This window comes from Schistocerca americana, chromosome 3, assembly GCF_021461395.2.
Source record: "Schistocerca americana isolate TAMUIC-IGC-003095 chromosome 3, iqSchAmer2.1, whole genome shotgun sequence".
Classification (NCBI taxonomy): domain Eukaryota; kingdom Metazoa; phylum Arthropoda; class Insecta; order Orthoptera; family Acrididae; genus Schistocerca; species Schistocerca americana.
Window position 1 is genome coordinate 556,778,462 of NC_060121.1, and position 23,627 is coordinate 556,802,088.

Consider the following 23,627-nt stretch of genomic DNA (forward strand, 5'->3'; position numbering starts at 1 on the left):
TGTCGATTACATTATTATAAGGAAAACTGTCTTACAAATATACACTTTACATGGGGCAAAGGCTTGTTGTTGTTGTTGTTGTTGTTGGTGGTGGTGGTGGTAGTACTCCAGGAAAATCACCCTATTAGAGGGTCGAGCCCTATGATGAGGAGTACATCTAGCCATTAGTCACCATTAAAGAAAGTTGGCCAGACTTACTCTTCAGCCTAGACTGAATAGGCACTGGAATATTAATTCCATGCATTTATAGATTGGTTAATGGTGGTATTACCATGATAATAATGGAGAAATGAAGAGAAAGAAAGTCTGTTGCTTGAAAGAGGAAAATGGATAAATGAGCTGTATTGGAACATATGTTGTAGACAGTAAATAACTAGATCCTATATGATGATACTGGTTCTGGTAGCTATGAGCTTATACAACGACACATTACACAAAGAGATGACAGAGGCTGCTAAACACACCAATACCTTTAATAGGAAAAGAGGAACATGCATAACTTAATGATATCTGGTTTACTGTATGGAAAGGTGCACCTGTTTGCCATTTTGAAAAGATTGCAGCAGTGACAACAACAACAACCGATACCAGCCAAATTGCATTCAGAATTTAAAAGTGATGTGCTCCCCTGTTTGCAAGTACCTGCCAGTGAAAATATGCTTAGTTAGCAGGGAGCCATAATGTACACTGGAGCCCCCTAAAAATTTCCTCCACCGATATAGAGAAGAAAAAAGTGGTTTTCTCAATAGAATTTATTGGCCCATAGGATAATTGCCCAGAAATTTATTATGTTCAGCAGTTTCAGCCATGAAATATTTTATTTTACACTAAGCATTTTTTCCCTGCAACTACTGACTGTTGTCTTCATATACTGACAGCGAAGTTATTTATTAAAATTCCTTTCACTGCACATTTAAGCAAACCATTTGATGAACAAAGTTGCTACAGATGACTATGAGCTGCACTTGTATATGAGATACTAACCTCTCATTACACTGGAAAAGGTTGTGTGTTCAAATCAGGTTGGGGTCACTAATTACTGCAGGACTAGATGAATTAACTTTATTGCAACATAAAAACTACATAAAAACTAAACAATAACTCATACAACTCTGTTTAATAGCACATTCAACAACAGAATAAAACATATATAAAACAAAGAGAAAATATGAGTCAGCATCTGCACTAAAGATAATCATTAAAAATAGTAATCACTTGCATGTAGCGTTACACTGCACACAGCAATGTGATGACTGCCGCCTTTTCATTGCTAAAGGCTGTATGATTGCAAGAAGTGGTCATGTCACATTAGTGTTGGATTTAGGTGTACGGCACAACAGTTTGTCGTAGCCGATGTTATGCACCCCATACTCGGAGTGGTCTTTTCATCATTTTATGGACTCTTGCCTGACCTCCATCAACAACACGTTCTTGACAGTACTATCACCCTAGCAAGCCAAAGGCAACTATATTGTGTGGATGATACAGCAGTGCAGGTGATTACTCGTGATTCTCCATTCACAGAACTCCTCAGACACTTCATAGAGGTCACATTTCCACATTAGCACCTGTGCAGCACTCAATGATGCACTGTATTTTGACTACACCAGGACTACTATTTCATGCTCAACTTGGCACCCGAGAAATTGAAGACAATTAAGCAGGAATTCTTGTCCATGCTTGCACAAGGAATCTACCATCTATCAAGCAGTAGTTGGGCATCTCCACTACATGTGGTCCCAAAGAAGAATGAAGGATGGTGTCTGTGTGGCGACAATAGACAGCTCAAGGCCAGAACCATTCCAGATCAATATCCAGTAAGGCATATAGAAGATTTTTATGTTCAGTGTCCATTGTAAGCACATCTTTTCTACATTTGACCTGGTTCATGCATTCTACCCGAGACCTGTAGTACCAATGACGATGCTAAGACTGCTGTCTGCACAGTGTTCAGACTATCTGAATTTTCCTGAATGCTTTTTGCACTCTGTAACACTGCCCGCACATTTCAACCATTTACGGATGAAGTCACACATGACTTAGACTTCTGTTATGTGTATATTGACGATGTCCTGGTCATGTCAAACTCAGAAGAGGAGCACCAGTCACTTACGACAGATCTTCACTTGTCTACATGCGTGTGACCTGCTCATCAACCTGTCACTGTGTGTCTTTGGAGCAGCTGAAGTCCAGTTCCTACGCTACACTATCAATGTGCAAAGTATACGGTCACTGCAAAAGGAAGTAGAGGCTGTAATCGACTTTTCATAGCCTATGACAGTTAAAGAATTATAACAATTTTTTGGCATAACCAGATTTACTACTGGCTTGTTTGCAATCCTGCCCTCCTAGAAGCACCACTTTATAAATTATTCCATGGTTCACCAAAACTGAAGGGAAAACTTCAGTGGAACAGTGAGGCTGAGTAGGTATTTACCAAACTGAAGATTGCCACTGCAGTAGTTGCACTGTTAGTGCACCCAGTTCCGCAAGAGGCCCTCACTCTGATGGTCGACACGTCTGCCACTGCAATCAGTGCAGCACTGCAATGGTAAATAGATGAGCACTGGCAGCCCTTTATCTTTTCCAGTAAAAGGTTATCACCATCTCAACAGAAATGGTTCATCTATGATCACGAACTGTATCCTGCCTACATTGCTATAGAAATTTCGTCACATGTTGGAGGGGCAGCAGTTCACTCTCATCCCAGATCACAAACCACTAACATAAGCTTTGTCAGTATCCTGAGAAAGTGTCTTGACTATATCAGACAGTTCACTACCCTTAATGATCAGCACAACAATCAGGTAGTGAGCTATGAAATTTGTTGGCACAACCATCAGGTCTACAACTGCCATATCAAGCTGCCACTGTCAACTGTGCTGCTGTATTGTGACGTTGCCACTAACAAACTGCAACGTTGCCACTAACAAACTGTGACTGTTTGTGACTACAGACTTTTACCAACAGGAAATTGCCTCTTTACATAAAATGTCGGATCCTAGGGTCTGGCCACACATGGACAAAGATTGCAAGCAATACGTGTGACAATGTGTGGCTTTTCAATGGAATGAAGTTAGCCAGTACATTAAGTCACCCCTTGGCATGTTTCTTCCTCCGATGCATAGATCTGAACATGTCCACCTAGACCTCGTAGGATCCCTTCCACCACTGGAAGAATACACCTACTGTCTCACAGCCACCAATCATTTTACACGGTGACCTGAGGTGTTCCCAATCGTTGACATTACCACCAAAACCGTCACGACTGTATTCTACTGGGGATGGATCACCCATTGTGATGTGCCTTTATGAATTACAACAGACTAGGAAAGACAATCAGAGTCATAATCGCTCAAAGCACTCGCCATCCTACTGGGTATGAAGCAGATCAGAACTACAGCTTACCAATCAATAGCGAATGTCGAGTCAGCAGTGATCAGAGATGTTACCTATCATCCTCCTGGGCCTCCATGCACTGGTGATGAAAGACCTGAAAGCCACGACTGAAGAACTTGTTTATAGCCTACTGATACAACTGCCCTGTGAGTTCTTTGCCAACATGCCAGATGACTGCACTGACACATCGGATTTTGTACAAAAGCTGTGTACACAAATCCAGTAACTACACACTGTTGCTCCAAGGGATCACCAGACCCCTCACCCTTTTGTTTTTGATGAGCTACAGGAGTGCCATCATATCTTTCTATGTCATGACGCAGTATGCAAGTCATTGTAGCCACCATATGATGGACTTTACTGTGTCATCAGTGGGGAGGACAACATTGAAAGCCAGTGTCATGGGTATGCCAACCACCATCACCGTTGACAGGTTGAAGCTAGGTTTCTGCACACCCTATACTGCAGCCACTCCACCAGCCATAACAGATCAACTGCAACGGACGTCAGAGGCTACCTCTAATGCACCGTCAGCAGCCTGTGCACAATCTATTATTACCTGGTCCAGATGACACGTCTGATTTAACAGGGGACATAAAGCCACTGAGGCTAATTAATAATTATTTTTGAGAGAGAGTAATGCGTTCAAGAATATAACTTTATTTTTGCATGTCGTTGAACACAGAAATGATACCAAGAACAAAACCAAAGAATAAACACATCGTAAATAACATTCTTTACAGAATAAACGCCAAAGTCCAATGTGTGATTTTGTTGTGTCATCAGGCGGTTCTTACACAGCGGCCGCCCCCCCCCCCCCCCCCCCCCCCCTTTAGTAGAGCGGAGCTCCTGGCACATAAGGATACTTGTATTTTATAATTCTGCCCACCCTAGAGTGGGTCTTCCGGTGTGCTTTCCTGCTTCTGGATTGGCATGTTGCTCTCTGCGGGCAACACCTCTTTGTTATATTGTATAATCAGCGGTTGTTCACTGGTGTCTTGATTTTCTTTTGTCAGCTGGCGGCCACATGTGCGCCGGTTTAACTCTCTCAATGGAAACTGTTTGTTGCTTCCCGTCATGATATACCTGCAGCTTATGTTCATCTCTCGCAAGTACTTTATACGGCCCAGTATATGGCGGCTGAAGAGGTGTTCGTACAGTGTCTGTCCTCCGCCACACACAAGGGCAATCGCTAAGCTGCTTGTGAACGAATGGCGTGTTGATGCCATATCAAGAACTAGGAGTCGGTCGTAACTGTGCCATGTGGTTGCGGACTTGTTGTAAGGCATAAGGCATATCGCCCACTGTCACTTCCGTTGGTTCAACGAAAAATTCTGCCGGCAGCCTGAGATTCTCTCCATAAACCAGTTCAGCCATGAATGCACCTAGGTCTGATTTGCAAGCAGTTTGGAGACCTAGCAGCACCACTGGCAATGCTGAAGTCCAGCTGTCCTTTAACGTGGATTCAAATTGTCGTCCTTGATCGGTTGTCACGTATAGTGGACATCCAAAACGGGATACCCAGGAAGCTAAAAATACGCAAGCTACTATCTCTGCTGAAATGTCTGATGGTGGAGAAGCTTCTGCCCATCTTGTATACCGGTCCACCAATGTCAACAAATACTTGTAGTCTTCCGAAGGTGGTAGAGGGCCAACAATGTCCAAATGAATGTGGGAGAAACTCTTTGTTACCGGGGGAAAATCTCCAACTGCTTTATGTACATGCCCGTCTAATTTCGTTCCTTTGGCACAGGCTGCATGTTGTTACCCAGCCACGGCAATCCTTCCTTATACTCGGCCAGACAAAACTTTCCGTGAGTAGTTTGATAGTTGCTCTGCTATCCGGATGACTGAGTCCGTGTATGCTATCGAAAACCTCTTTCCGTAGTTGCCTTAGGATGAAAGGCCTGGGTTTGTTCGTAGCTATGTCGCACCATATCTTCACATTCGCACCCGCCGGCTGGCTTAATTTCAACTGAAGTCCGGTTGTTACATCCTGTATGTACTGTTGGAGTTGTGCGTCATTAGCTTGTGCTGCAGCTAATTTATCGTAGTCTGTGGTTTGTGAAATAACTGAGACCCGCGACAGGAAATTGGAAACTATGTTTTTGGCTCCCTTGATATGCTTGATATCTGTAGTAAATTGACTGATGTATTCTAAGTGGTGAAATTGACGTGGAGAACAGTTATCCTGCGACTTACTGAATGCAAAGGTTATTGGTGTATACAGTAAACGCTCTTGCCTCTACATATGGGCGAAAGTGCTGCATAGCTTCATATATCACTAATAGTTACCTTCTCGTGCAGTGCGGCTTCCAAAGCGTCTTGTCTGGCACCGACTACTATTAACAGAAGTGCTTTTGGTACTGCTTTTCGTAAGTCGGCCTTTATGTGTTGAAATGCTCTCTTGATGACCATGTTCCATTGCAACGGTTGTTTGTCAATTGCATTTTTACCTGCGAGAGCGTCTGTCAAGGGTGCTTGTACTAGTGCAGCTCGCGGCAAATGCTGTCCATAAAAATTTACCATGCCGAAACATTTTCTGAGTTGATGGTAAGTCTTGGGGCGGTTCATGTTGTCGATTACTGCTACCTTGTCCTCTCACAGGCGTATGCCCTCTGCCAAAACTCCATATCCTAGAAACGTCACTTCCGTACTGGTTTATGTGGGCGGACACTGTGGACAGTTGCTTCTCGGGTGCTTCTGCCATCGTTGATGAGATTAATATGTCATCAAGATACGTGAAACATCTTTTCAACCTGCACAACACTTCATCAATAAATCGTTGCCATGTTTGAGCTGCGTTCTTTAACCCAAAAGGCATTCGGACATATTCAAATAAACCGAAAGTTGTTGTAACTGCTGTTTTCGGTATGTCCTTCCCTGCGACCAGTATTTGGTGATAAGCTTTTTTCCAATCAGTAATGCTAAAGATTGTTGCCCCAGCTAATTGATGTGTGAAATCATGAATATTAGGCACTGGGTAACGATCTGGTATAGTATGTGCATTTAACTTCCTGTAATCGCCACATGGTCTCAACGACCCATATTTTTTTCTTTACCAAATGTATGGGTGACGCCCACAGGCTGTCTGATCTATGTATGACACCTGATGCCACCAATGCCTTGAATTCTGCTTTTGCTGCCACAAACCAATCGGGTGCTAACGTGTACATGCGGTGTAGGTGTACATGCGGTGTACAGGTTTGTGAGTTACTGTGGATTTTTCTGTGACCGTGTTATCATCTACAGCATGTGACACCGTGTCACAGTTACGCAGTAAGAGTCACGTTCTGTGATGCCATCTACCATATCTTGATTTTGTTTAATCTGTGCATTAACAAGATCTATGGTAATGTGCATGTCACAAACAAAGTCTGCACCCAATATCGCCTCTGACACCTCTGCCAGAATGAAGGTCCACTGACTGCTTTGTGAGAAACCTAAAGCGACTTTGATTTTGTGTGTGCCATGAGCAAAAATGGGTGTCTTATTTGCTGTGGTTAATTGCATCAATGGAGTCCTATCCGTTCCTTGATAGCCAGTAAAGAGGAGCACACTCACATCGGACCCTGAGTCTATCAGGCAGCAACAGTTCGACTTGACATCTCTGACATAAAGCCATTTGGAGGTGTTAAGAGACTTATTGACGTTACTCACCCATCCGTAATTTGCGTCTATCTCACCTCGTTGTTGCAGGCGCTCTTCTGTGCTACCGCGGATCACTGCACCTACTGCTGGCTGCCGCTCATATTTGGGTATGCACATGGCTGCGGACACTTTGTTGCCCTATCCGCGAAGCATTGATGGTACCAACATACCTATCCTTGTTGAATTTCACCGGTGGCCTTGCTGATTTCATTCTATAACAATTGTGAGACCTGTTGCTGCAATAATGTCATCGGTCCTGTTAGTTCTTGTATTTGTTTGTTGATGTCCGTATGGTGAGTCTTCTGCATTGCTGCTATCACTTGTGATACTTCTTGCCATGTAATCCATCTGTGGATTGCCTATGGTTGCATGGACTTTGTCTACATCTCCAAGAGGTTCTGCATGTTGTCTTTTTCATGAGTTACTAGTGCATTTTTACCTTGCTTGATAATTGATCTAGCCAGATGCGTTTGAGAGTCGCATCTGACAATTCTTCTGCGTTGACGACTCCGCATGAATGCTCCCAAAATTCTGATGGTGTCCTGTCACCTATAGCTTCTTCTTTATGCACCTGCCGTATGCATTGATTTAATGGTTATGCATTCTGGTGAGTAATACATTTTTCAAAACCGCGTACGGTTGTTTTGCTGGAGGTCGGGGTTTACATCTTCTCCTGTGGTTGCTGCTCTAGCATTCACTGTTATTGCGAAATTCGTCTGCTCATCATGGATCTTGCTTTGGGCAAACGTGAGCTCAATCATTGCAAACCATAAATGCAGTTTGTCAGGCAGCACCTGCGGTGTTTGAATTTTTACGTGCTGCATGTTTTCTGTCGAGCTGCTGGTTTGTACGGCCACACACGTGTTTGACGTTGGAGTAATAGGTGTCTCCAATGCTAACTTCAGAGTTGTTCAGGTATCTGTTCTTGAAGGTTCATGAGCTGTATCTCTTCATTCTTCCGTGAACTTTCTGAAGTCGCTGAATTCTCTTGTTTGTATATCGTAATTTTCTTTATGTTCAGTGTTTGAGGTCACCATTAAAGCCACCGAGGCTAATCAATAATTATTTTTGATAGAGAGTAATGCATTCAAGAACATAAGTTTATTTTTGCGTGTTGTTGAACACAGGAACAATACCAAAGCCAAGATATATAAAAAGAGAGGGCACAGTGCTAGAACAAAACCAAAGAACAAACACATCATAAATAACATTCTTCACAGAATAAACGCCAAAGTCCACTGGGCGATTTTGTTGTGTCACCAGGCGGTTAATACATACACGTATGTTTTATTCTGTTGTTGAATGTGCTATTAAACAGAGTCCTCTTAATTACACTTGAGTTTTTATATTGTAATAAAATTAATTCCTCTATCCTCACAACATTGGATTACTTAAAGGAAATTAATTTCAAAAATTAATTCATCTAGCCCCACAACACTGGAAATTAATTTGGTTGTGCTGTACCATTTATTAAACTATTAAAATAACCGTTAAATGACAAAAGTTAACTTAAAATCGATTTGTTTAAATAAGTAAAATTTCTCACCAATGACCAATTTTCTAAGTAGGAAGCATCCTCCTTAAAAAATGATTTCAGTGATTTTGTAACCTCACTGCAGTTTTGTCCTTTGAAGCGATATAATTCAACGGTTAAAACATTAAAAATCTTTGGATATGCTTTGGAGTATTCTCTGAAACAGTCAAAAAAGCAAATTTTAAAACTAAAATTGGAAAAGGCTGGAACTTTTTTTATAAACATGAAATACAAATTATTTTGAAATTAAACAAACATACCCTGGATCACAAAACAAAGGACAACAAAAATTGGCCCAAAAGTTTTCTTTCGATCTAAGGTGATCTATAACAGAGACCATCTCTCCCAGCCATATGGTACAAATCAAATCAACAACAACATTATAAAGACCTGAATTGATTAGCAATGGCTCCTGAAACAAAACATAAAAGGTAAGTAAGATGATTTATATGATAAAATAATCTTAAAATGATACATTACTTTTTATATAATAAATATTTTTATGTAAAACAATGTTAACCTCAGAAAATAAAATTAATAGTGAAATCTTGTAGTACAACGTTACTTTGAAAAAGCATAACCTAAAAAAAAATGTTTTTTTCTTTCTACAGGAACACAGCCAGTTTCTGTTGTGACACCTTTGTATTTAACACATTACACTGTCAAATGTTTATGTCAATTGTCAAATTCCTTACCTTTCACTAGATATCCAGTTACAAAGATTAAAGTGTCAGCTGCAACAACTACTGACCACTGTGAAACTGAACACTGCAGGGCTTAACTTACCAAGATAATATTAATAAATATGGCTGTGGAGGAAGAGAATAACAGAGTGATCTACATTACTAAACAGTTAAAACAGTCACCCGATCCCCACTGCAGGTTGCAGGTTCTCTAATGGTTTTCAGTGGCAACAAAAATTTGATTTTCAATACTTAATGTAATTACTGAACAAATTTAAAAGTTAATTGCTGACATGAGAGGTTTAATCTTACATTAAAAGTTTAACACAATACATCAAGTATTAAAGCTAGAAACTATGTATATGTCTTGATGCAGTGTAGTTTAGGGTGCACAAATTACGGTACCCAGACCTGATTTATCCAGTATTTGTGAAAAACAGCACGTAGTGACTTCCAAGCCACTTTACACATAATTTCGAACTATTTCACAACTTTTTCTCACCGACACCTCTCACAAAATAAAGAAAGGAAGTAAGCTTATCGCTTACGACATTTTTGCTGTTCATGCAGTAAAAGCTTAAGAATCAGACAAGACGTTTAACTTGATACTCCTTTACTACCAATTCTCTTTGTAACACATTCTGTAGATAGTATCAAGATATACTACTGAATGTACAGTGAAACCTCTTTATAACGTTCCTCCATATAATGTTTTCCTCTATGTTACATCTGTTTTTTTCGGTCCCGACTAAAAGCCCGTATAAACAATGTTAAATTTTCCTCTTTACTGTGTTTCCTCTATATTACAATTTCCTCCATGTAACACTCATATTTTTGGAACCCTGGTCAATTATTTACCTCTTTATAATGTTTAAGTGACTGGATGTAGACGCATCGTTTTCCATTCTGTGGATTCACAGTTTGCACCGGATCGGAAAGCCCACGCTCAGCGTATTTCATATGTCAGCGGCAGAACCTGGTCACGTGACATGTGGCACACATTCTGCTTGCGATCTTTTTGGCGCCATTTACTTTCACCCACCCACCTACCGGGCCCCATGTTTTAATTACAAAAAACTAATCATTCGATACATCGATCATTTGCAACGAATATCATATTACATTGTTGTGAAAATTTAAAATGTCATCTATGGCACCATTTGTCAAAGCTGATTAGTGGTATCCTGATCTTCAGTAATGCCCTACAATTATTATTTGGAAGCCTTCCTCTTTATAGCGTTTTCCTCTATACAGTGTTCAGAATTTGTGGTCCCTTGAAGAATGTTATATAGAGGTTTCACTGTATCTGCAAAATTATATAATTGTACGAAAAACATTTCAGGACATATGATGAAGTAAACATTGAGATGCGTGAAAAACTAGCTTTCCTTACAATGAAGTGCTAATTACACACGCTATACTCATCCACTTACTGAGAACACTTAATGACTTCAAACAGACTTTAATAATAATTTCAAACTTAACTTTTTCTTGCTTACAGCCTCACAAAATAATAAAAGGAAAGAAGTGTATCGCCTACTAACAGTTTGTTGTTCATCAACTAAAACTTCAGCATCAAGCATGACAATTTAATTTATAATTCTTTGCAACTAATTTTATTCACTACCTATTTTGCAGGCAGTATTGAGTATCAAATATTTAACTCTTTATTAAAGTATTCAGATGTTTGAAGCCACTTTTTATATGGGAGTTCGATTCTTCACAGGCTCAAACTTGGCGGGAGTCGTGTTTGCACAATCAGTAATCCTGTGACATTCATAAGAATATGTAGGTCACTATCCCTCACATGTGTGACATGAGATCTTAAGTTTACTCTGATGAACAATGGGTATTCCACTAAGAATGTCAAAAATGTCACCTTCGATGGGCTACGACAGCAAACTTTGGTAATGGCCTTTTAGCCGTAAATCCTAAACATGCAAGCAGGATCAGCATACCTCACACAAGCATGGCATACATAAAGTAGTGATGAAGTACACAACAAGAGCTTGAGATCAACAAGGAGCAAGAATAAACCACTACCAGTGCTTCGAGTATACAGCACATCATGGAGCACTGGTAAAGTTTATATTGGGATGACTCAAAGATCTGTTAACTCTAGAAGCACAGTATGAGTTTCACACCTGATGGTCCAAGCTTAATTTACATCTAACTAAATGTTTTGGATCATTCCCATCTTCTGGCAGAACAACAAAAGTAATCAACATCTAATGGAAATTATTAGTTATAGGTTTCCTAATAGATTACGCCTAATTGTACTACAACAGCAGATGAATAGCTTGTGACTTGCCTGCTAAAATCAAACATTTTTGTACAGTACAGTTTGTCCTATCTGAAAGAAAATGATATACTATTATCTAAAGTGTTAGTACATGAACAGAGGGGATACAATTTCATATCTTCTGTAGTGGGAGGGGAAGAAAAAGGAAGAAAGAGAAATAAATAATAAATTTTACAAACTTCATAACTTCAACAAATTACCTAAGAACACTTCAAGAGAAATTTAAATACAAATAGTACCATACCTCTTTCAGTCTGGAAAGAACTGAACAAACAAAAACTAAAATTCCTCCAGATGGTTTGGTATCATTCTTAGCTTTTTTGCCAAATGTTGTGATATCTGGAGATGCATAGACATGGAAAAGAGACTCAGTTATTCCAGGCTGAGTATCACAACAAGCTATCACCAACTCTAAAAGTGCTTCTTTAAGTGAATCACTAACAATGTGTGATTCCAAATGTCTCACAAACATCTCTCTCACAATATCACCCTCCTTTGCCATACAAGGGAAAAGATTTCTTGGAGATTCCTGAAAGTAAAGAGGACAATTTTTCTATTATGTAAATTCCACACAAGATTTATGTACCTTTTGTCTAACTAAAAAATGAACATGAAGCCGGGCAAAGGAGATACTGTAAAGCACAACCTTCACACAATAGAATTACACCACAATAAAAAAAGGCAAGAATATAACTTCAGCAATATCTTACATCCTGAACAAAAATGATAATTCAAACAGGGTATCTTACAGCACAAACTATGTGATTAAGCAGTTGACAATTTGGCTGTAAATTTATTAATCTTCCGCATAATATTTCAACAATAACTCAATTCTTACAAATATATTAGAGAGCAAGGATAATTAGTCTTCTTTGTCCAAACTAGACAGAGAGTAACCCACAAATAAGATACCAGAAGATTAGATATAACCCAAAAATAGTTCATGTAATAGACTACTGCATTCATAACTTCAACGCTACTTTAAATGGGCATCATAACTGCAAAATCACACAAGCAGACTAAGCCATCTTTGGTTCACCCGACAGATGTAAATGATAATATCATTTGCCAACACAAACTAAAAATGTGATAGGAACATTGCTACAGGATGTTTCTGGTATTACATTTTTCAACAAGCTTGATTAATTCTAATGAACTTTACACATCACAAAAACATGAACACGAAAACTAAGTGTTACGTACCATGGCAAATCTCTTCAAAAGTTTTACAGCTAATATTGGTATACTTGGGTTGAAACAGTGGTAGATGTATCCTGTTAAGTTCTGAATTACTTTCAAACTGGTCTCCTTTAAGGGGCTATTATAGATCTCCATTTCCAACTGTGATGTAAGTGGTTCATCCTAAAAATATATAAATAAATGAATAAATAAACAAATCAGACAGTGATGAAAAGACAATATTATATATTTTTAATACAATGAAAATAAATTTCCTTTGATATCTTCTTGAAATTCTATTTTAATTGCATTCAGTATTATATGGGGTATGTAGTTGTGTCACATGAGTCTTACAGTTTATTGTATTTTGTCTGCCTGCTGAATATGGTCAGGTGAAGATGTTGCCAAACAACCAGCTACACTTTCACCTGGAGAGTTTTAGGAAAACTACAAGAAATCCTGTGTAGGGAAGGCCAAACAAGGGTTTCAATATAGCTCTTCTTGTGTGGTAACCTAGAGGTTTATTACTTTGTTTGTAGGTCTAAATCTACTACATAAATGTGCTTTGACTCACGTGACACACTTTGAAGCCCTAAGATTTTATTCCTTGGCATGCGCTTTCATTCTCTGTTAAATCAACCTATATTGGCAGGAATAAAGGGAACAACTCAGCACATAGTTTAGGCATTGAGCAGTTGATACACACGTAAACAAAATTCTGAAGTTAATTCTGAAAGAGGACATTGTTAAATGTAGTGCATGGAGATAAGAGCTCAAACTATGCTACAGATCAGTCTATCACCACAACCATTATTTCACATTCAGAGTTGTTGGCTTCACTGATTTGCAACAAAATTATCACCTTCAAACCTAACTTAGATCTCAGGTTACCCTACAGATCAGTTTGTCACTACAACCAAGATATGTGGTATTGGTTTTACATAAATGTGACATTATGAGCAAATAGGTACAGCAGCTCCTAATTTTAGCCAAAAAAATCAAAAACTGTGGATTGTTTTAATTTTTTTGATATATCTTTCCAATTCACAAACACAATGTAAAGCTTAGACATCAACATCTGCAACAGAAACATAGATATATTTTTACTATCTTCACTGCTTTGCTTACATCTGCAATAGAATGAATCACACTGTCATCGCCACTTCATTTCATGCATTGCCATCATTTTCATGTATGTGACAGTCAATCATATCTTCAACAGATATGCTGTCAACAGTAATAACATTGTTATCAACGTGTATGAAATCTTGTAGTGAATGCTCTAACTGCAGTTTTTCTCGCAATGCAAATAGAATTTCAGCATCATCATTATTACTCAGAACTGATATGTCGGATCAATTTACTTAGTTTGCTTGAATGAATCTTGCAGTTGGAGATACAGGACTGCTTAACCTATGTACATGCCTTGGCAATATAATGCAAAGCATTTAAAATTGGCACTCTGAAGGGGGGCTGGGTCTCTTCCAGCTTCCACTGAATCTAACGCCTTCAGCAAAACTGGTTTAATGTAATAAATTTTTAAAGCATGGATAATGCTCAAGGTCTGCAGTTTGCTTGTGGAGTTTGATGGCAGGGACTCTAACTACATATAACCTAAATTTATATTTTTTGGATGTGAGAATTTTTCTGTTATAGGGTCCCATTTTTGCATCAAGGCTATACAACTGCATCTCATATAGGTATGTCATCCACAAATTGTTACTTGCCCATAGTTTGTGGACAATGTTTTCACATTTTTAAAACAATGTGAGATTTTTGTTTGTGAATCACAAATGGTTTAATTTTTTCAGAGCCATCTATATTTGCGCCTCGCATTACTTTAAGGCAAACTTTCCTCTGTGTGCCTCCACAACAATTGCTGCCTTCAACGGCAAATTTTTTGTTCAGAAGGATGCTGGAAAAGGGACGAACTGATCTAAGTTGAAGATGCCTTATGGTTTATACTGCTTTATACATCCTTGTAATCCAGCACTCAGCCATTCACTACAGATGTTGATATTTGCACTGTCTCCTTCACCATGTATAGTTTTGAAGTTTTGAACACCGTATTATACCACTTCTGGAACATATCGATCCACCTATTAGATGTGGAGAAAGACTCAATCCAATGTAGATCAGCCATCCTCAGCATCTTTCTGAATGTCACACCATTCAAGAGGATGTTGGAAGCATGTGCTATCTGAAATTTCTTCCAGCTCTGCATTTTTAGAGTATCTGGTACACTTCCAATTTTTTGGATTCGGCTTACAATTACTTGCAATTTTCATAATAGAGTCCTTGTTTTTGACAATGGTGTTCAGTGTAGACACTGGTATCCCTAAACTCTGTGCTAATGCTACGTGTGTTCTGTGATGAACTTGAACTCTTCTGAGAGCTTTTCCTTTCTCTTAACTCAAATGGGTTTTCCTACCTCTTTTTGTAATATTTTCCCACTTCAAACTGCAATACTTGAAAGAAACAAATAACAACACAACACTTTGATCACTTACACAAGGAACAAACAATGCTATGTGGTACATACAATTAACTCTTGACATGCCAGTTGACAGTAGCTGCTATCTTGATTGAAATCGACTCGCATCATTCTACAGCAACAGTGTTGTTGGCGTAGTCAACTTTAACTTTCAGACATCGTGTGTTCAGTGCATAAATGACCCATTAACAAAATTATTTATTAGTTACAAATACTGGGAAGTGAAGGTCCTCTGCAAATAATCATAGTCCCAGGGTGAACTTAACATTGAAACATTATGGCTACAATAATGTCAGCAAACTACTTTTTGTATAGCATGCATTATTGGAAGCTAAGGACGGTAGTGACAAGGAACAAGTGAATGTTTATCTGAAGTCACACCTTCTACAAAAACAGTTACTCCCATCAGCCGCCACAAAGCTGAGCAGAGCTTGGCAATGGCAGGAGACAATGCGCTAATGCTACAAACTGTCCCTATTTTTACCATTTCAAATCTATTGAGAAGACTAACGAAAGCTCACCACTTAAATTTTGTAAACACTAATTAAAGGTCAACATCATGCCAGCATTTTTTAAATGTCAATTACATTAGTTTTTTCTCCACAAATACTGTTTCATAAAGTGCAAACCATAGGAAATGATATACAATTTAATGTAAAAATTGATGCAAATTAACACTGTGAACATAGAAAATTTGACAGAAGTGATAAAAAAAATGTGGCAAATGACTGCAGAAAATTAATTCCAGGACTGTACAGGTGGGGCTATGCTGTACTTACATATGTACATACAATATGAAGCTATGTACATACAAGGGGACTACAAAAAGTAAGTTACACATTATTATTTTACCGAATGCTGCAATATGTGACACAGAAACACGACACCATTTTTCAACATAGTCACCAAGTCTCTGCAAAAAATAGTCAGAACATTCTACCAATCGTTCAATTCCTTGATGATAGAAATTCATTCCCTGGTCACAGAACTAATCAAGAACTGCTGTGTAAACATCCTCAGCATTGGAAAATCCCTTTCCCTTGCGATTCTTTTTACAAACCTGAACAAGATGTTTCAATAACATTACTCGGTTGAGCAAAGACAATGACAGTTGAACTATGTAGATGGCATTTGTAGGTTTGTGGATGTCCCAATGATACTGATGCTCCACTTTTCCTTGTATTGCTGGATCACCTGGAAAACAAATATGGAAAGTTACAGCATAAAAAAAAATGAGATCCTAATGAATCAAAAGATTACTTATTTCGAATACGAACAGATAATCAAAAGAATATGTTAAATAATGTGTTTAGTTTATTGTAGCTAAAGTTTAAAACATTTTCTTCAAGCACTGAATGTAAGAAGGAACAGTCCATATGTCATTTACACATACTGAACATGATAGTATATTGTCTGCATTTATCTTAAATTAATGTTACAGTCAAACTTGTTTGTGACCATAACCTGAAAAATGTTTTAAATAAACAGTAAATTTTGTACTGAGCTTTGCTGATGTAATAGATATCTTGTTTTAGCAGCTAACCATCTCAGTTTAAAAGGTTACTGGTAGTAATTGTAGTGTATCAGAACACATAAATTAAAGAATATTAGCAAGTTTAGTATAAAGATATTTGCTTAACGTTCTATAAAATATTGAAAACAAGAAAAAAAAAATGCTGCCCCACCGTGTATGCTGTTCTCAGGAACAAGATGAGTTAGTTGCTGTTTGTAAGCAGATGGAAATTATCCCCCCCCCCCCCCCCCTCAGCTTCCTCTTACAGTCAAGCAGTACCGGAGAGAATGCTGGATGTTACACCCATTCCCATAACAAACAAGTGTGAGGTGCTACCTTTCACTATAATTAAAGATGTGATGAGCACAGTGTCAAGGTGAAGCAAACACAAAAGGATAGGGGCCTATTAATCACTGGCAATTCAAACATATGGTGAATAAAGGTACCCCTTAAGAAAGTGGCAGCAAGGGATGGGAAGGAGCACCATGTATACTCATGTCTATGCCTGGCAGCCAAATTAAAAATGTTCAAGCAACTGTTCTGGAAAACACTGAGGGTGCAACCAACTGCAGACTGTGGCACATGTCTGGGCTCCGAGGTCAGACCTCAATCAATCCAGTGACTGGCAGAGAAGATAGGGAATAATAGCCTTGCTCAATGAGTTTCAAGGAAGCTCACAATCTGCTGCATTATCCCCAAAACAGTGAGGGGCACCCTGGTTCCAAACTGGGTGGAAGGCCTGAACCACAGGCTGGAAAGGTTCTGTGACAAGGTGGGCTGCAGCTTCCTAGATTTGCACCACATGAGTGAAAACTGTAAGATCCCCCTAAATGAGTCAGGTGAACACAACATGTCAGAGGAGCCTGCTCTCCCGGTAGCTGACAGTGTGCTGGATGCACAGAAGTGATGTTTTTAACTAGGAAACTCTCCATATTGTCCAGATAATGACAAATGCAGGAAATAATATTTAGTGAAGGCAGCTATTTACTGTCACAAGAAATTATTTTATTAACAGTGTGTTTTAACTTTTCTTGCAATATATGAAATAATTTCACTACCAGAAAAAAACTTAATATTGTAGAATTGTAATGAGTGTAAAGTCAAATTTACTATTTTTTGGACACAAGTAGAAATTTATAGATCTTCACTAATTTCTTGCTCTTTTCTCTTGTAAATTATTTCTTAATTTTGATCAAACAAGCCCATAGGTGGAGAAGAGTCTCTAAATGGATGCAGTGCTGGCAGGGTAAGAAAAGAGGCACTAATAAAGTAGATGTAAGAATGGATTAGTGTTTTCAACAAATTACCCATAGGAATTTAAATTGAACTCTCATAAAAACCCACTTTTACTCATTAGGTTTTTTTTAAATATCTGGGTTTTTCTCAATCCTGATAATACTAGGTAGAGTAGGCTGGTTAAAACCCGAAGTTGACAGCAGTGAGATTTTTGGGAACAAAACGATAGGCGAATGAGAAATGTTAAGTGGTGCATTTTGTTGCAGTAGACAAGAAACTCAAATCATCCAAGATACAAATTGGTTTAAAACCCCATTCATGATGGAAATAAACGAGATCTAATGGCAACAAATAGACCTGATTTCTTCAAGGCATACATCAAAGTTGGTATCATTGATCACGAGATGGTTGTGGCAACAACGATTACCAGAGTACAAAGAGAAACTAAAACAAGCAGGAAGATGTATAGGTCCAGTACACCAGATAAAGAAGCAGTAGTGTCATTTCTTAGTCACCAACATTTTCAGCTCAGGACCGGAATATGTAAAGGAACTATGGCTCCAGTATAGAAGACTAGCTGTGCATGCACTGAGCAGAACAGCAGCTTGCAATGGGAGTTATGTTGTTGTCATGATCTTCAGTCCAATGACTGGCTTGATGCAGCTCTCAATGCTACTCTATCCTGTGGAAGCATCTTCATCTATGAATAACTACCGCAACCTATATCCATCTGAATCTGCTTACTATATTCATCTCTTCGTCAACCTCCACGATTCTTAACGCCTCCCTCTCTACCACACTCCCCTGCAATACTAAATTTATGATCCCTTGATGTCTCAGAATGTGTCCTATCAATCGATCCCTTCTCACCACACATGTTGTGTCAAATTTTGCATCTTCTGATCAGTACCTCCTCCTTAGTTATGTGATCTACCCATCTAATCTTCAGCAGCACAATATTTCAAAAGCTCTTGCCTAAGCTGTTTATTGTCCATGTTTCACTTTCATACATGGCTACACTCCATAAAAATACATTAACAAAAGTCTCCCTAACAGTAAAGTCTCTATTCAATGTTAACAAATATCTCTTCTTCAGAAACACTTTTCTTGCCAATGCCAGTCTACATTTTATATCCTCTCTCCTTCAACCATCATCACTATCTTGCTGCCCAAATAGCAAAACTCATCCACTATTTTAAGAGTCTCATTTCCTAGTCTAATTCCCTTAGCATCACCTACTTTAATTCGACTACATTCGATAATCCTTGTTTTGCTTTTATTGATGTTCATCCTATATCCTCCTCTCAAGACACTGCCCATTCCCTTTAACTGCTCTTCCAATTCCTTTACTGTCTCTGACAGAATTATAATGTCATTGGCAAGCCTTGAAGTTTTTAATTCTTCTTCCTGGTCTTCCTGCTCCAAATTTTTCTTTGGTTTCCTTTAATGCTTGTTCAATGTACATATTTAACAACATCAGGGATAGGCAACAACCCTATCTCACTCCCTTCTCAATCACTGCTTCCCTTCCATACGCCTAGACTCTTATAACTGCCGTCTGGTTTCTGTACAAATTGTAAATAGCCTTTTGCTCCCTGTATTTTACTCCTGTTACCTTCAGAATTGCACAGAGAGTATTCCATTCAACTATGTCAGAAGCTTGCTCTATGTCTATAAATGCTACAAATGTAGGTTTGCCTTTCCTTAAGCTATCTTCTAAGGCACAGGGTCAGTACTGCCTCATGTGTTCCTACATTTCTCTGGAATCCAAACTGCTCTCCTCTGAGATCAGCTTCTACCAGTTTTTCCCCACTGTGTGTTAATATTTTGCAACCATGACTTATTAAACTGATAGTTTGGTAATTGTCAGCACCTCCTGTCTTTGGAATTGGAATTATTACATTCTTTTCGAAGACTGAGGGTGTTTCACCTGCCCTATACATCTTGCGCACCAGATTGAAGAGTACTGTCATGGCTGTATCTCCCAATTCTGTCAACAGTTCTGATGGAATGTTGTCTATTCCTGCGGCCTTGTTTTGACTTAGGTTGTTCAGAGTTGTGTTAAATTCTTCTTTCAACAACATATCTCCAATCTTATCTTCATTTAAATCCCCTTCCATTTCTATAACACTACCATCAAGTTCATCTCTCTTGTACACAGACCCTCTATGTGCTCCTTCCACCTTCCCCTCTTTGCTTAGGACCCGTTTTCCATCTGAGCTCTTGATACAACTGCTTCTTCTTCCCTAAAGGCGTCTTTAATTTTACAGTAGGCAGTATCTATCTTTCTCCTAGTAAAACGCGCTTCTAAATCCTTACATTTGTCCTCTAGCAATTACTGCTTAGCCGTTTTTCATTTCCTGTCAATCTCATTTTTTAGAAAATTATAGTCTCTTTTGCATACTTCCTTTGTTGCATTTTTATATTTTCTCCTTTCATCAATTAAATTCAATGTCTACTGTGTTATTCAAGAGTTTCTATTATGCTTTGTCTTTTTACATACTTGACCCTCTGTTGCTTTTACTATTTCGTCTCTTAAAGCTACCCTTTAATCTGCTCTACTCAACTGTTGCCTAATGTTACTTCTGAAACTCCCAACAATCTTTGGTTCTTTCAATTTATCCAGATCCCATCTCCTTAATTTCCTGTCTTTTTGCAATTTCTTCAGTTTTAATCTACAGATCATAAAAAATAAATTGTGGTCAGAGTTCACATGTATCCCTGGAAATATCTTACAACTTAAAATCTGGCACCAAAACCTCTGTCTTACCATTATATAGTCAACATTCCCTGTCTCCATGTGCCTTCCAAGTATACAGCCTTCTTTCATGGCTCTTAAACCACATGTTAGCAATGATTAACTTATGCTCTGTGCAAAATCCTACCATGCGGCTGCCTCTTTCATTCCTTATCCCTGGTCCACATTCACCTACTATTTTCCCTTCTCTTCCTTTTCCTACTATCGAATTCCAGTCCCCCATCACAACTAAATTTTCACCTCCCGTAACTGTCTGAAAAATTCCTTTTGTCTCATCATACATTTCTTCAATCTCTTCATCATCTGTGGGTTGGCTTATTTATTTATTTATTGTTGCTTTAGGGCACAAAAAACAACTGGGGTTATATGTGCCCAAGTCAAAACTATAGAACAAGAAAACAGAGAGGAGTTAAAAAAAGACTATATGTCAGTCCCAATTGATGTAGAAGACAGCTAAAAACAGGTACATGGAAAAAGGGGGCAAAAAAGACACCATACAGAAATGGAGGTCCAAAACTAAAAATTAAATGGCTGTCGCCACATTGCTTTGGTGGATAAAACGTAAAACGCGATCGACAGCCGGCGCGTCATTTGCTAAAACGGACAATAAATCGGACAGCAAACCCAAGCGGAACATAAACGGTTAACAAATGGGCAGTCCGTCAGGAAGTGGTGGACAGTTAAAACTTGGACACAATGTGTACAACATGGTGGAGTAGCGCCACTTATCAAATGACGATGGCTAACAAGGCAGTGCCCAATAAGCAGCCTACTTAAAATGGTCCAAGCCACTAGGACAGTCTTATTAAGATGGAGCTTATTCTCGTGAAGCGAGACCATTGGCAATGCCAAAGGGACACCACCTCCTGACAGACGGCAAAACAGAGATCATCGGAGGGAATATAGGAATTCGAGGGCTGAGGTACAAGGACTGCAGCCTTGGCAGCAGCCTCATTTCATGGCAGACCGACATGACCAGGAACCTACAGAAACACCACACTGGCTCCACCAAGAATGAGCAACTGACAGTTTTCCTGGACCCGCTGCACTAAGGGATGGGCAGTGTACAGCACACACAGACGTTGAAGGGTGCTGAGTGAATCTGAGAAGAGGACACAATTGAAAAGGCTGTGTCGCCAGATGTACTCTGTGGCCTGATACAGGGTGAAGAACTCAGCTGTAAATACTAAGTGGTGTGCCAGAAGCCAACATCGAAAGACAAGGGTGCCAATGATGAAGGCGCACCCAATCCCACGGACAGTCCGAGAGCCATTGGTGTATACAAAGGAACTATCGTGAAGTTTCATGTGAAGGTCTTGAAACTTAAGGCGATAGACTGACGCTGGAGTAGTGTCCTTAGGATGTGCATGAAGGCCAAAGTTGGCATGGGCCGCTTCATGAAGCCAAGGTGGTTAAGGGTTCACACCCACTGGGAAAGGTGCAGGTAGTGTGAAGTTAAGCCACCATAGAAAGTGCCAAAAGTGGACTCCAGGAGGTAACAGAGAAGAGGGACTTGCCCCATACTGGCAATCAAAGGAATCACCAAAGAAGGAGGCATAGGATGGGTGGCCATGCATGGCAGATAAACGGTATGCATACCTGCTGAGAAAAAAGTCATGGTGGTAGGACAGTGGTAGTTCAGCAGCTTCAGCATACAGACTCTCAACAGGGATAATGTAAATGGTGCCAGTGGCCTAACGGATGCCACGATGGTAGATAGTGCCGAGACGATGTAAGATGGATGGACATGCAGACGCATAAACAAAGTACCCTTAGCCGAGTTTTGAACGGACAAAGGACCAGTACAAACGGGAGAGGGTGTTTCGATCGGCACCCCAGGAAGTACCATCGAGGACACGTAGGACATTGAGGAACCGCATACAGCAGGCTGTTACGTAAGACACATGGGAGGCCCAAGAGAGTTTCCTATCGAGCATGAACTCCAGGAATTTTGTAGTTTCAACGAACGGAAGGGCAACAGGCCCAAGATGTAAAGATGGTGGGAGAAACCAATTGCGTTGCCAGATATTCATAGACAGTTTTGTTGGTGGAAAAGCGAAAGCCATTTTCGATGCTCCAGGAGTAAAGATGCTCAAGACATCGCTGAAGATGCCACTCAGTGAAACAGGTCCATGGAGAACTGCAATAGATGGCAAAATTATCGACAAAAAGGGAGCCAGAAATGCCCTGCGGGAGACAGGCCATTATAGGGTTAATGCTCAGGAGGGAACCCTGAGGCACACTTTTTCTGGATAAAGGTGTCCGACAAAGCAGAACCCACACACACCTTGAAAACTTGTTCTTTTAAAAATGCCTGAAGGAAACAGGGCAGGCAGCCATGGAAGCCCCACATGTAAAGAGTACGGAGGAGACCGTTCTCCAGCAGGTGTCATAGGCCTTCTCCAAACCGAAAAACATGGCTACAGTCCGGGATTTCTGTGGAAAACCACTCCTGACATGGGTGGACAAAGTAAAGAGATGGTCACCTGCAGAAATCCGCGCTCGAAAGCCACACTGTGCATTCATCAGTAAATTGCGAGACTCGAGCCACCATACCAGCCGGGCATGAATCATATGTTCCACCACCTTGCAAACACAGCTGGTTAGAGAGATGGGGCGGTAGCTAGAAGGAAGGTTTTTGTCTTTAGTGGGCTTAGGTATGGGTATGACAGTGGCTTCACGTCAGCATCCGGGAAATGTGCCCTCTGCCCAGATGTGGTTGAACGTATTAAGCAGAAAGTGCTTGCCTGCAAGAGAAAGGTGCTGCAGCATCTGAATGTTGATGGCGTCTAGCCCTGGGGCGGAGGATCGGGATGAACTGAGAGCATGATCTAGCTCCCTCACAGTAAAGGCGACACTGTAGCACTCGCGATCCTGA

General features: G+C 39.7%; 1 protein-coding gene across 1 annotated transcript in view; it reads right to left on the bottom strand.

The window, feature by feature from the left end:
• The window catches only part of LOC124605709 (nucleoporin Nup188), a 271,799-nt gene that overhangs the window by 110,783 nt on the left and 137,389 nt on the right, over positions 1 to 23,627 (bottom strand). Inside the window, exons 12-16 of the mRNA XM_047137581.1 lie at positions 16,303 to 16,436; positions 12,773 to 12,931; positions 11,814 to 12,098; positions 8,845 to 8,996; positions 8,597 to 8,741 (exon numbers count right to left, since the gene is read on the bottom strand). Coding sequence (XP_046993537.1) covers positions 8,597 to 8,741; positions 8,845 to 8,996; positions 11,814 to 12,098; positions 12,773 to 12,931; positions 16,303 to 16,436 — 875 coding nt within the window. The remainder of the gene's footprint in view (positions 1 to 8,596; positions 8,742 to 8,844; positions 8,997 to 11,813; positions 12,099 to 12,772; positions 12,932 to 16,302; positions 16,437 to 23,627) is intronic.